The 14,299-nt window shown below is 43.9% G+C and overlaps 1 protein-coding gene across 9 annotated transcripts in view; it reads right to left on the minus strand.

Moving 5' to 3' along the window:
* PDZD2 (PDZ domain containing 2) overlaps window positions 1-14,299 on the minus strand; it is a 199,398-nt gene that overhangs the window by 10,000 nt on the left and 175,099 nt on the right. For all 9 annotated transcript variants that reach the window (XM_072030849.1, XM_038170446.2, XM_038170444.2 and 6 more), the window contains 5 exons: window positions 13,483-14,273; window positions 12,149-12,293; window positions 6,570-10,134; window positions 5,788-5,905; window positions 2,332-2,433 (listed from right to left, as the gene is read on the minus strand). In XM_072030849.1, the coding sequence (XP_071886950.1) occupies window positions 2,332-2,433; window positions 5,788-5,905; window positions 6,570-10,134; window positions 12,149-12,293; window positions 13,483-14,273 (4,721 nt within the window). The remainder of the gene's footprint in view (window positions 1-2,331; window positions 2,434-5,787; window positions 5,906-6,569; window positions 10,135-12,148; window positions 12,294-13,482; window positions 14,274-14,299) is intronic.

Consider the following 14,299-nt stretch of genomic DNA (forward strand, 5'->3'; position numbering starts at 1 on the left):
AGGACTCCAGGTGGGGTCTCACAAGAATAGAGCAGAGCAGGACAACTCCCTCCCTCATCCTGCTGCCCACGCTGCTTTTGGTGCAGCCCAGGACATGGTTGGATTTCTGGGCTGCAAGCACACACTGACAGCTTGTGTTGAGCTTCCCATCAAACCAACGTCCCCAGGTCCTTCTCCTCAGAGCTGCTTCTAATCCATTCTGTACCCAGCCTGTGTTTGTGCAGTTAACAAACATCAAATGATATACATTTTACCTTGATATGCATGCTACAGCAAACTCAATAACATTGTGCTGTGAATCTGACTCCCCAGACTCCCACTGACTGGAATCCTGTGCAGTTTTCAAATAGCCTTTTAAGTAGTGCACAGCATCTGTGCACATAAATGCTCTGACTTGCTGCAGCTATACAATGTTTAATTGCTCATCTCTATTTGTCTGATCAAATACCATATGTGAATAGATGCAAAAGGGTGATTTAGTGGCTGAAAATTCATCTTTCCTAGAGTAAACAAAATGCTCTATTCAGAGTGGATTAAGCTTTAAATAAACTCCAGTGAGTGCAGCTGAGATTTGTTTGGCTGCCATTTACAGAATGGGACTGACTAAATGGGTCAAGGCCTGATATTTAAAGACTTGTCCACCAGGCACTGTAATTTTAGCAGTCGGAATACCATTTCCCATGCACACAGTTCTAGGTCCACTGGACCAAAGGTTCAAGGCAGCACATCTGTGGACACCATTCTGCATGACATTGTCTCTAGGAACTTCTCCTGTATACCCAGACCAACAGCAGGGAGTCAGAAGCCTTTTGGCTCCTATTCACTCTCATTGCCGGGCTGGGCTGAGAGGCACCTGCCACAATCCTCCAAGTCTAAGAAAAAAATTTCCAGCCAGTCTAAGCAGGCATTCAGAGCTGGAATGACAGCTTCAATAACAAATGACAGACGTAGCTATCCAAACACAAGAGGTAAGTGGAATATACAGGTGACATTCAAAACAACTTCTGCCTTTCCCTCATGTGCCCAAACTCCTCAGCTACTTCAAATCTCTCTAGGCATTTCTATTCCTGCACCCAAGTGAAGGCAGAACAGCACCCAATGCCAAACCTAAATCCAGCTGCAGTCCCAGGAGGTTAAGGACATTACAAGGTGCCCCAAGAGACCCACCCAGAAATCATGCTTTATTCATGCTGAACCAAGAGCAGTAGCTCTTGATGTTCTTTTGCTCTCATGTGTAGTAACATTCAGGAGAAAGACTTCATCAGCTACTCAATCTGAGAGAGCTCAAGACTGTATTTTTAGGTAGCATCCAAGTGTTTAGGTGAGGAGCTCTCCTGGGTGGGATGCTCTTGAGCTTATCCCTTGCTCACAACTGCTGAATCTGTCATCACAGAAGAAAAAGTTTGGACCAGAGACAGGGAATTCAACTTTGGTAGCAAGAGAAAGAGTCTAGTCTTTAGACTGTGACTGTGTTCTAACTCAATGACCACTTAATGTAAAATACATTTATTTATACTAGTCTTGTCTAAGAACAAATACCAGAACATTCCTGCACGGGTTGCTGCAGTCTCTGAAGACTGAGGACATATCCTTCTTCTAATCTCAGCACTTAATGGATCTCTCTCTTTCAGGGCAGAATTTAAAAGCATACCCTGTGCAAACAAATTGTCCCAGAGGACACCAGTCATCTGGGATTTTTCTGTCTCATTGATCTCTTTTTGAGCAGTGTTTCAACTGCTTTTTATCACTTTTTACACACCAACATTGTTTATCGCCATTCAATATTCTTGGTTCAGAATGCTGTATAAGATGTTAAAAAAAATAAACCCACAAACAAAAATCTCATTTACTGACATCCAACAGTTTTTAATAATCACAGAACAAATCTGTGAAGCTAAATCCAGAATGCCTGCTGACATCTAAAACAGTCACTCTCAAGATCTGCAAAAACCTTCAAAAGTTTTGCTGCGTGGAATTCATTTTCAAGGGCTTGAAATTAATATTTCCCCTGAAAGGCTGTATGCACTGCAACTGCATGAAGATTTTTATTTATATGCATAAGATTTTGACCTAGCTATTCCCATCCAATAACAGACTAGTTACACTTTTAAAGACTGAAAACATAATTGGCATCCATCTCCAATAATAAAAATTACACTACCCAGACACACTCTGATTTCAGTAGCAGATGGCATGCAGCCGCCTCAAAGAGACATTGTTTTTATGACTAGGAATGACTTGCGGTGAGTCTTGATAAACGAGCACTTGATCTAATCACCAGCATGTTTTAAAGTGAGCTTTGAGAAAAGATGACTTGCAGTCATCACTTACTGTGACCGATTTCTGTTCCAGATCTATTCCTCCAGCAACACTAAATCCCAGGCCAGCTCCTTCTTCTTTGCGCAAGACTACAAAGTATGCATCTTCTTTGCTCTAGAAGAAAAACAGGGGTGGAACAGAAGAGGAATGAGGAGAAAAACAAAAACAAAGATCAAGTTCCTGCACAAATCACAAATTCCCAGTACTCTTGGTTATGGCAAGTGAAAAAAGCAACTCAAGGAATTAAAACTGGGATGTTATATGAATTTCTTTTCCTGCTTCAGAGAGCAGCAGCCATACAGAACTCAGGTGACTGCAAAGATTTCTTTAGTCAGTCAAAGGCTAGAAAGAAAAGTCAAAATAAGGACAGTGGAAGAGTATAATACTTTGGGCAGCCTAACTTACGTGGGCTGAAGTCAACTTTGCTTTGCTGGACATTTTGCTGTCAAAACTGAATAGTTTCAATGCACATTTCTGGACCAAGCACTGTACTTTTCAGGAAATTATTAACATTTGTTATCCAATTTCTCCTTTGAAAGGAGTTGAAAGGCAGTTATAATGGAGGGCAGTGGCATCAACCTTTTCTCAGAGCGTTGCCAATGTTGCAAGGGGTGATGATTACTAATTGCAGCTTGTGGATGTTAGAGGGGACGGCAAGAAATACTGTTTCATTTGTGAAATGGAAGCGATGAGTCCATTAGTGATCCAAACAGGACTAAGCTGTGATGTTGTGGAAATGGAAGCATACAGCACAGGAAGGGATTGTCCCTGGTCTGCACCAGGGCCAGGCTTGGCTCCAAATCAGAACGAAGGTGTGAAGCTGATTTCTCTGAAGCAATGAGCTGCTGCCAGAATACAGGCTGTGCAATGAGAGAGAAGCAGTCCCATCCAGCAGTCTGGTGCTGTCTTCTGAACAGTTATCAGGACAAAGCCAGACACTGTTACAGATGCTGCAATGTAAAGGGGATTATAAGCAAGCATCTGTTGGAGCAAGGGGATAGTGACTGCCTGTGGGGTGGAGCACCAGAAGCAAGGAGTGGAAAGCAAGTCTCTGATCTTTTTTCTGGGATCCTATCCAACATCAATCATTTCCAGAATCTGCCAACACTAAAATTAATGACATATCATTAGAAACAAACCTCTTAATCTATTTAGCATTAAATGACATATTCAGCCCACTAAACTCAACATTTTAACTCAGCATTTGCCTTTTAATTTCATTGCAGGAGGCACAGGGAACTACAGTTTATTTTTGTGTTTCGGTGAAGCAACTCTCAAATTCCTGGCTTCACTGTGTGTGTTTTTGACACATAATGGTCCTACAAAGTTTTGTGCATTAGAGGCATTCTTGTAAAGTACAGAGCCACTGTCAGAAACTGATGTCACCTTGCTCCACACCACTCATCCATCAGGACTTGGGGTGAGAGAAGCAGTCTGGGATGAGGACATTAGTCCACAGTCCTCTGTAGCAGTCAAGACCTTCCTTACTCAAGTGATAACAGCTTCACATTAGGCTAGAAATAATAGTTAAATATCTAGGTTAGCCCCCTTTAAAAAAGTGCGCTACAGTTAACAAACACTCACATCTTTGGCCACTAAGTACTAAATCAACCATTTTTGCTTAAGAAGCCACATTCTTAAACAGTCAACAGGGGGGACAGTCAACAACAGCCTGAACCCAGGCTTCCTGTTCCTAAGGAGATGCCTTTCCTTCCTTCCCAGCTCTTAAATTTGGTCCTCAGCAGGCACAGGTAATATTGGGAACAAACATATTCCTATTCCTTTACTCAGACACACAGAGGATGCACAAAAGCCTCCAGTGATCACAGCTATCTGCTGGGCTTTGAGAAAAGCCAGCACAATAACTGCAAATCACATCTGTGAGGCAAGTTAACACAAATTATTCCTTGCAATGCACAGACAACTTATTATCTCAGAACTCATAAGGCACTTGCCTAGGATTTCAGAATAAACAAGCAATGGAAAAGGAAAGAGCTCAAATCTTTAGCTTCTCCATTTAGTGTGTTCATCAGATTCAAAGATCATCAGTCACAGAGATCTAATCAATAAAATGTCTTTATATATATATACTATTTTTTTTTTACAACACTTATTAAACACTAGCAGTAAATTCAGCTCAGTTCAGAGTAAAAGATGAAAAATTCTTCCTGAGGAAGCTCTCAGTCCAAATCGGGCAGTCCATCTCATTTTTCATCAATTGCATAACTATAAAGAATTGTCCTATTGTACATTTAAATCCAGTATTTAACTAGCATAAAATTTTCCAGCGTATGTGCCATATTGGGCTTAAACATGGATAAGAAACTATGCAGACAAGGAGTTCAGTCCAAAAAGCATTCAGTTTTATAAATATTTGAGTTCTCAGATTTTGAAAAGTGGCATAAATAAATAATCTCTCCAAGACCCCATGCAAAACACTTTAAAGAACACTTAATTACTGTAGGCCAGAAGTACAATCCAATCTTAAATTCTTTTGTAAACCTATCAAACCCTCTTGGCTCACCAAGCCCTTGGGACTTGCAAGCTTTAGTTATGCTATCCATGGAAGGAGGTAGAGCTGGGTATTTTGGGGAGGTCCCATTCCCTTTCAGTCTGATCTACATATGAAATACAACCTTTGTGAACAATACTCAGGAATACTCTAAATGTAGCTTGGCCAGCAGTTATGCAGACCAGATGGCAGTTTTCCCTCCAGTGCTGTCATTATTTTATCAACTTCAGTTCTAATTTAAAAAGGATGTGGAAGTATCCCAAAAACACAAACACTGCAAACAGAGAAAAGAACATCCTGGCAATCATTTCACTTTGGAGGTCTTCTATATACAACCAGATAATGAAGCAGATTACCTTGGTGCAATTAGTTCCCGCAGAAATGCACTAAAAGCACACAGGGGTCTCTTACAAATCCTCCAGATGCCATGTTCTGGCATTGCAAGCCACCAGTTCAACAAGAGTTAAACAAGGTAAGTTCAATTTCTGTGACCTTTTGCTAAAGCAAAAGGTGTGTACTACTAGAATGAGCAGAGCTTCCCTGTGTGGTGTGTGAAGTGGGTCTGACCATGATGGTTGGTGGAAAGTTAAATTCTGTAGTGCAATTATAGGCAGTTCAAGGAGGTTCTCAGCTGTAACAATGACTGAAATGGAGAAATACTTCTCCATTTAAAATCAGTTTATTTATTGTGGCTCTTAACTGCTTTCACACTGGACAAACAAGACCCTTTTTTATACAAAAAACAAACAAACAAACAAACAAAACAAAACACTGAAATACATTATGGGTTTATAGCAGGCATTCAAAAAACTGCAGAAATAAAACTACCATCAAACAGTAACCTACAACAGGACAGATGGAGGAACTCTGAAACAGTCTGGAAGAGATTTTTACCTGTCATTAAGAACCCCCCTAAAACTACTGCCAATAATTTAGTTTTATCTTCTGGTTATTACCTTTACTTGTGCCTTTACATCTTGGAGCATAGTGGCAATGTCACATTTTGGTACTACAGCTGACAAAGCCGCTTGCAATTTTTGCTGGTCCAGGTTTGAGACGAGCAGCTGATCCAAGCTAAAATGAATAGAAAAATAAAGATAGTGCTGTATTTTTAGATGGTGTAGAGATACGTTTCAGGTGTACAGTATAATTTGTGTTAGGGTAAGCAACAAAAGGACAGAACAAGCAGAAATCTGGGAAATGGATAAGAAATGGCATATGCTGAGATAATGGCAAGGGGAAAAGAAGACAGTTTAGAGTAACTCTGAAAATCACTCTGTTCCTCATCTCCCTTCCCAATGATTTTAGCAATAGTTATTAACACAATAAGGAGACGGCTGCTTTTGAGGACTGCATCTGGCAGGACAACAAGCTTGTTTGTCACCACAGGCTGTGCTGGCAGCCAGCGCTACACAGCCTCCCCTCCAGGGCAGGCAGGAGGCAGCGACTGCTGTGCCATAACACAGCCAAAACACAACCAAAGGAACCCAGCTGGAAGGGTCACATAAAACAAGCTTGACTCTGCCAGGATAAAGCACTTCATCCCATACAGAAGTGTGGTTGTCACCAAACAGCAGCGCAGCAGCTCCGAAATGCAATGGAGCATGAAGAGTGAGGGGATTGAGTCCTGGGCCAAAGCTGAGTGAAACACACACTGCTTCAGGAGAGCCTTGCGGGGTTGAAATGAAACACTGCAGAAAGATGGCTGATAGAAACAGCAATAGCAAAGCAGACCAACCTGAGGGACCAGCTGTTTTCTGAGTGCTCCCCACCCAGAGAGCCAGCACAGGGCACATCATCATCTGAGGCAGACCCTGGTGTTCCCGAGCTGCTGTCCCGAGGGCTGCTGGCACCCGTCCCAGCCATGTCACTACGGCTGGGCAAGCCGAGGGCTCTCCGGGGTGTGATTTCCAGCTCTGTCTTGAAGCATGCAGGCTGTGGTGGCCCCGAGAAGCCCTCGCCACACAGCTTGTCCAGGTCGGGCATGCTGAGGGCCCTCAGCTCCCGTAGCCTGGAGCGGGACAGCGGCGGCCGCCCCAGGCCTCGACTGCGCCGCACCTGCGAGGCTGTGGTTGGAAAGGCTGCTGAGTCCACCCTGGCACTGCCTTCCTCGCTCCTTTGGGACTTTCCTTCCCCTACGCCGCCCTCTGCAGCACACGTAGGCTCTGTGCTCACAGGAGACTTGGCCATAGTATCAGCTGGACTTGGACTGCTGCCATAGGAGCTCAAGCTGCGCCGTAAAGCCCGTGGCGTGTCTGTGGGGCTGGTTGCGGTGGCCATCCCACCACACGACCTCCTGCCGAGGGGAGACCTCACGGATGAGTGTATATCGATGGCCTTCACGACAGGCCGGTCAAAATTTGCCAGGTTTTCGAAGGATTTGATCCTTTGTTTGACAGAGAAGGATGAGGTAGGTTCATGTGGCCAGTTTAGCTCATAGTAGTAGTAATTTCTCCTAAAACTCCTCAGCTTATCGGTGGCAGAGTAGGTACTGTCAGTGGCAGAGGGGGATGTGTCATGCACCCTCTGAGTGCTTTTGGAGGTGTATGCCTGCTCCTTCCCACTTTGGCCATTCGGCAGGTTTAGATGAACCATCTTTAATGTACTTGTCACTGCCTGGGGATATTTCTCCTCTGTGGCATGGCCCTGGGAACCCTGCACAGGATGAATTTCTGCAGCATGGCAGTCCTCCCTCAAGTGACCTGATAACTGGGCTGGCATCGAGTAAGTCCTTGTCACAGGTTTTGACAAGCCATAGAGATTTCGATCTCTGGCAACGTCCACTTTTGAGAAATACTGTGCGGTCCCCATCTCCTCAGTTAGCTGACGCACCTCTGCATTCACCTCTTCATTTTTCTCTAGCAATGGCAGCTGCAAAAAGGGTGCTGGTGAGGAAGAGGCAGAAGAGGAGGAGGAAGAGGAGGAGGAGGAGGAGGAAAGCTTCACCTCGATGAAAGTGCGCTGAATCTCCTGCCCCTCTGTATGCTCTGCAGGGTACCTCAGTGAAGAGGAGCCTCCAGCAGATGCCCCTATGTTTTGCAGATCTAATTGCCTAACATCATCTGCGCTATAGATGCTCTTGATTGTGTTCAGGCCTACTCCAGGGTTCTCAGTTTTCCCTTTCACGTATTCGACTTTTGTTGTCTCCTGAGGGGATAAAACTGCTTTGGACTGACCATCTCCAGCTCTGAAATCATCCACTTTAACACTCTTACCCTGACACACTGCAGACTGCACGGAAACTTGTTTTTCTTTTGGCTTTCCCCATGACTGCTGCAGGTGTGTTAGCTCCCCACAGCCACCACATTTCATTTCACTGCTTGCTGTTGGGCTGCTGGTGCCATTTTGGAGAGGCAGAAGTGAATCCTCAGAAATGACCAGAGATGGTTTATTTTCTAGCTCTGATTTCAGAGTCCTTGAGGCTGCTGAAATGCTCTTGCCAGCATCTGGGTTTGTAGGGGAGTTACGGGACAAGGGTGCTTTCTTCCCCAGGAGTTTGGGGGACAACTGTGGAGAAACCAAAGCCCTTTTCTGATCAGCCCCACTGATTTTGGTAGAATTAACGCCAGAAGAATCTGAATTTGTCTTTGCTTTGCTTTTGATAGTGAACCCTTTTAGCTTTGGTCCTCCTTTGGCCTTCTGGCTATTTAAAAGGGTTTCCATTATACTTTTTTGTGCTATTCCCTTAGACTCCTGACAGGATTTTTTCTGTGACAATGGGCTGTGCGGTACTGCAGCTCCTTTGCAGTGATTTGTGCCTGAGCTTTGGACTTTGCCATTTGAAGTTCTTCCGCAAGTCACAGAGCTATTTTTTTCATTTTTCCCTGGCAAGTCATGAGTTCCATTAGCCTTTGGATCTTTAGATCTAGTGGGAAAGGGAGACCTGAGTGATATTGCTCTTGGTGATGATGCGTTCAGGTGATTGCTGTCTGTTTTAGACAAGTTGGACAAACAGTTGGTTTCTTTCTTTGCTAAGCAATAGGTAACAGTGTGATTACAGTCATCAACCACTGTTTCACTTTCAGATTTGGATCTCTGTTCTTCATGACATCCTTCTTTCTCAGGCAAGTTGTTCTCCAAGCCATTGACATTTCTAGCAGAGGAAAAGCTTATATTTTTGCAGTGCAGAGACCCTTCCTCTTCAACAGATTCACAGCATTTTATATTTTCATTATTGTTCCCCAAACCTGTCTGTTCTTCTGTACTTAAGGCACCATTGTTATGGAATGAGTAAACTTTAGGGGCATCAACTGAATTCCTTAAGATGTCTTTTTCTGGTAGGAAGACAGAGGATGAAGAACACAGGGAAGCAGAAGAGACTTCTGAACACTGTGAAGGACACGAAGTGGGACCACTGCAATCTTCCAAGCCCAGTTTGTTGATGCTTGTCTCCAGTGACCCACACATTGCACAGCCTTCATTTTGCAAAACTTTGCCACCACGAGGGTGCTGTGGGGACAGAGAGGATGAGCTTGTCACAGCCTTGAGATGCTCCTCTTGAGCAGGCTTTTGTGGCTCATCATTCACACAACAAATTTCAATTTGCTCCTCATCTGACTCTAATGCAGGACAGACTGCAGGGACATTAGCAGCAGTGCAAGGCCCGAGCAACACATCACCAGTACTCTCAAATATTTCTGTGACAGACTCTGTGTCTGAGTGAGAATCTTCTGCAGCCCCATACATAGACTTTGGAAATGGGTCACATCTCTTACCATCCAGACAGTTTGCTGTAGGCAACTCATCCTCACTTAAACTGCTAAAATTCCTAGAGTAGTTATTTAAAGAGTTTTTATTCACAGTAAAAAGTTTGCCTGTGTTAATAGAGTCCAACACAGACAGCCCCAAAACCCCTTGTGGTGCATTAACTGCACAATTCATAGTTTTTTCCAGCTGCTCCTCCTTTGCTGGACTTGGCTCAGAACTGGGACAGCCTTCGTCGGTCCCGCAGCAGCACATTGTGGTGTACTCCTCTCGGAGGGGGCTTTCTGCTCGCGATGGGGTGCGCCTGGTCTCGGGAGCACCCATTTGGCTGAGCAAGTCATCGATATCGGTGACAGGGATGGCCGTGCTGTCCTCGGCACGGCTGCTCCTCGTGGTACCTCTCTGCACATCTTTGCTTGTGGCATCAGGTGGCAGTGTTGCTCTCTCCACCGCACAGCCACCGCCAGCGTTTTGCGGTCCTGCTCCTTCTTGCTTCCCAGCACTCGGTTCTTCCTCAACCGAGAGGATGCTGTTGACATCAGCTTGATTTTGACTGTCTACTGCTGGAGACAGGATGAGGTTTGTAAATCTGCTGACAGCTGCATCACAATTAAAAAAAAAAAAAAAAAGTTAAAAAAGAAATGCAAAATCCTGTCAGATGTAGGAAGTGATGCAAAATCACCAGGTTTTACTATAAAAATAGACACACACATATTCAGACTAGATGTCTTCCTTTTGCACTGCACTCCTCCTCTTCTGTAATGATATTTACAACCCCAATTAATCATAACCCTGTGTATTTGAGTAGCACACGAGAGTGAGGAATCCACCCATCAAGGGTGAGTAGTCATGATCTGTTTAATTCTCATCTTTGAGATTTAAATAGTCAAACAGCCAACTACCAAAGTGTCTGTGTGCAGTAAGTCAGGCTGAACTGTACTGTTTCTCATTACTTGTTTGATCAAAGATGTCTCCAACAGATTGCACAGAGTACACAAGGTCCTGGCATAGCAAACTCTGTGACAAGCTGTGCATAAACACCTTGACTCTGATCCCCTCAACACTCCTGCAGGTGCTTGATGTGACATGCATGGGTGATGTTGTACACATATCAAGCATGTGGGCTTTACTGGATTCCTGGTACAGACATTTCCTCACTTAGATGTTTAACCCACTCCTGTACAACGCACTGAGCTCCCTGTCAGTGCTACTCTACAGTACATACTGGCTAACCCATTGCTCCAGTTCCTTAATTTTCACCAGTCCACCCCAAACATTTGTTGGCACCTTCCTGTGCTTCTTCTGGGACACACATTCCCATTCAAGCTGTCTTCCTAAGGCTAGTTACTACCAGATGAGGCCCAGAAAGTGCATGGAGAAGGAGGGGTGTATTCACAGAGTCAGCATATTTTGCTGTTCATTCAAACATGTTGGCACATCTCTCTAACCCTTGAACAAACCCACAGAATTGTTCACACTGCTTATCTTAGGTACCTATGTTAAGAAGTCCAAAATCTTGGAATCTACAGAGAGGAAAACACCTCAAAAGAGCATTTTGAAGCAGACAGGTTATGATTTGAAGTACTGCCCTGCTTCCCTGTGCTGGACCACCCACTGAAGAGACCCTCTTCTCTTCCATGGGGGTAGGGTGAAGGGAAGGGGAAAGTAGAAGAGTTTCCTGACAAAAAAGTGCCAATGTCCCCCTACCCCTCTGCTAGTAGTCTGCAAAAGCCAGAGCAATAAGGAAATATGAACACTACTCTTTGCCAAGCCAGGAATTCCTTAAAGAACAACTAGGTTTGAAGCATCTGGAAGCAATTTAGGCTCACAGGTATTAATAGGTACATGAAGGAGATCATAAGCTAGAATGAAGCAAAATATTATGTTCTTCCTGAATTTGAAAAGTATGCTTTTCTTTTTCAAACACTCATTTCCACACCACGTAATTTGTACAGTCTGTGGGGAAGCATATATTGCTGTAGCAGCATAAATCAACCCTGGGCAGAAACTAAGGAGGTATCAAATGTTTCAATTCAAACTAGAACACTTTCTGTAAGAAGCATGCAAATAAACATTTTGATAAGATTCTAGTTATCCCGGCTTTTCTGCATATTAGGAGAATTCTGACACATGAAAACAAAAAAAAAATGGTCTTACTATCTTACTGTCCATTCATAAAAATATTGCTTAAAGTCAATCTCTTTAAAGAGATGCATGTAATTATAAAGGATCAATGTATTTACTGAAGAGGCAGAGTAGTAAAATAGGTTGCCAGAACAGGTCTGCTGCTGGGTTAGCTTCAGCTCCACATGAAATGACTCAGATCAATGCAAATGCTGGCAGGAGGACCATACAATAAATGGGAGCTTTGAACACTTGACACTGAAGTAGGTTTGCTCCCCCTCATCATGGTACTTGGGAGGACCCCTGAAGCCTGGTTTGGTGGTGAAGAGCTTTGCCTGCTTCACCAACACAGACACAAGGTATTCCCTGTCTTTTTATCTGAATTGATGTGGAAACTGGGGCAGCAGCAGATCAAATCCAGCTGAACCAATCCAGTTTTCATTACTGGCACCTAGAATAAATGGTACAAAAGCCAAACTATTCTCTTACCTGCTGCTGTTTTCTGGATCTCCAAGGTTACAGATGTGGGAAGGCATTGCATAAGCAAGCAGATTTCCTCGTACGTCATCTTACTGACTGGGATGCTGTTGATGGTGGTAATCTCATCTCCTACAGCCATCTTGCCCATGGATCCCTAATACAATGACAGAGGCAAGGAATTTATAAATACACCTCAGAAGCCCTGCTACAGGGGCAAAGATTGCAGAGAAGCAATTAATGGCTATTAACATTCTCTATTTCAATCACTGCAGAATACAGGTACCCCTACTGTCAGTTTGTCAACATATAAATAAAAAGCAGACTGTGCTTTTGCCAGGAGAGGAATTAATGATCAATCTCATACAGGAAGGTCAAAAGAGCTTCTGGGTTCTCTGAGAGATCAGTATCAGGATGGAGGACACAGCCTCTTTCATTTAAATGAACTGGGCTGGATCAGACCTGTTTTCTTCAAGACTGAAAGTGTTTCATGTAGGAATTACATTCCTGGTCACAATCTCTCACTGGACTAAATGGACTCTTCTACATTATTAAATTGGAACGGGAATAAGCTCTTAAGGTAAAAAACAAAGTACGTTTCTTAACACTGCATAGTACATAAGAAAAAGAGGTGGGAACGGAATCCAAACCCCCAACTCTTACAGCCCAATCTGAACTACTGATATACATCCCCTCCTTACACTAATGGACCCTAAATAGATTAAAAATGCAACGTGATTTTGTACTCCAGAATATCATTCTTTCTATGTCTGCACCATTGCATCTAAGTCAGCAATTCCACGTCCAGCATGAAGCCAGTATCCACACTAATAAGAGCAAGTAAGAGACAAAGAAGATCAGTGCATTACTGGTACTATCACACCTCTCAGCAAACCAGGCCAGCATGAGGCCTCCTAGTACCAGATTTGAATAATACAGGGATACATACATATAAAATAATAGAGAGGGATTTAAAATACTTTCTAAGTTACAATGTAGCTCCTCTCTTAATAAGCATCTGTATCACCAGGACTTACTTATCTTGTCTTTGCCTCTTGTAAAAATAAAGACAACAAAAGAACAATGCTCCCTCCAAGCTGTAACTCTGAGTGTGGATCAGTCCATCTCAGGACATCTGCCTCTTGACTTTCTCTGTTTTTCATCAGCCAGGGTGCACTTTTGAATCAGAAGCATTTAATTTAACAGGCGTTTCAGAACAGTATGGGGTGAGAACTTTTGCCCAGCAGAGACAAGTCCCTTGCACTCACTCTCAACAGATCACTTCTTTAATCACAATTCCTGCAAAGTGAAAACAAATCACAAGGCAATCCAAACTAAAAAATTACCCTTTCTGCTGCTCCACCTGGTCGCAGCCCTGTGACAACAACTTTTAAGGGCATGGCTTGGATTTCCAAATCCAGGCCGAATGACTCATGCTCATTGCGAACCAGGGTGACAATTTCACCCTGGCACTGGCCCGTCCCATCGGGTGCTTCACATTTCTTGCTGTGCGGGAGCATCCTCGCAACAGGCTTGTTGTAAGAGCCATGCTCCTCCATCCTCTGTCTCTGAAGGCTTCGGCACTCAGTGCTCATCATGCTTTTCACTCTCGTGACTGCTCTATGCTCCAGTTTTGGTGATCTCTTAGATTCCAGCTGTGCTTCCCGGAGCTCCCTCAAACTCAGACTGCTGAGACGAACTTCAGGCACACTTGAGTAGTCAAATGCTATGATGGGGAAGAAAGGAGAGTCAATTTGCTCTGGTGTGCTGTCTGCAGACTCCACGGAGTTGCTGAAAACAGGGGAAGATGTCTCTGTGCTAATGTACTTAGGTGACTCACTGTCCTGGCTCTCATCATCGATTTCTACAGATGACGTTGTAATGACGATGCCAGCATCCTCCTGGCTCTTGACCCTCTGGCTTCTTTGTGTATGGGAACTTTCATCATCATCACTAGCATCACCATCATAAAAAACAACCCTCCTCTGTCGATGAAAGGGGCTGCGGGAAGATTTGGGGCTATCGCTAAGGATACCGGGTCGGACAGACTCCACATGCTTGTTGTGAGGACCAGATGATCTCCCACTGTTTGGAGAAGACAGACCATTTGCTTTTGCCAGTCCTGCTTCTCTAGCAGCTAGGAAAAAAAAAAGAAAAAAAAAA

This window comes from Anas platyrhynchos, chromosome Z (assembly GCF_047663525.1).
Source record: "Anas platyrhynchos isolate ZD024472 breed Pekin duck chromosome Z, IASCAAS_PekinDuck_T2T, whole genome shotgun sequence".
In the NCBI taxonomy this organism is placed as follows: domain Eukaryota; kingdom Metazoa; phylum Chordata; class Aves; order Anseriformes; family Anatidae; genus Anas; species Anas platyrhynchos.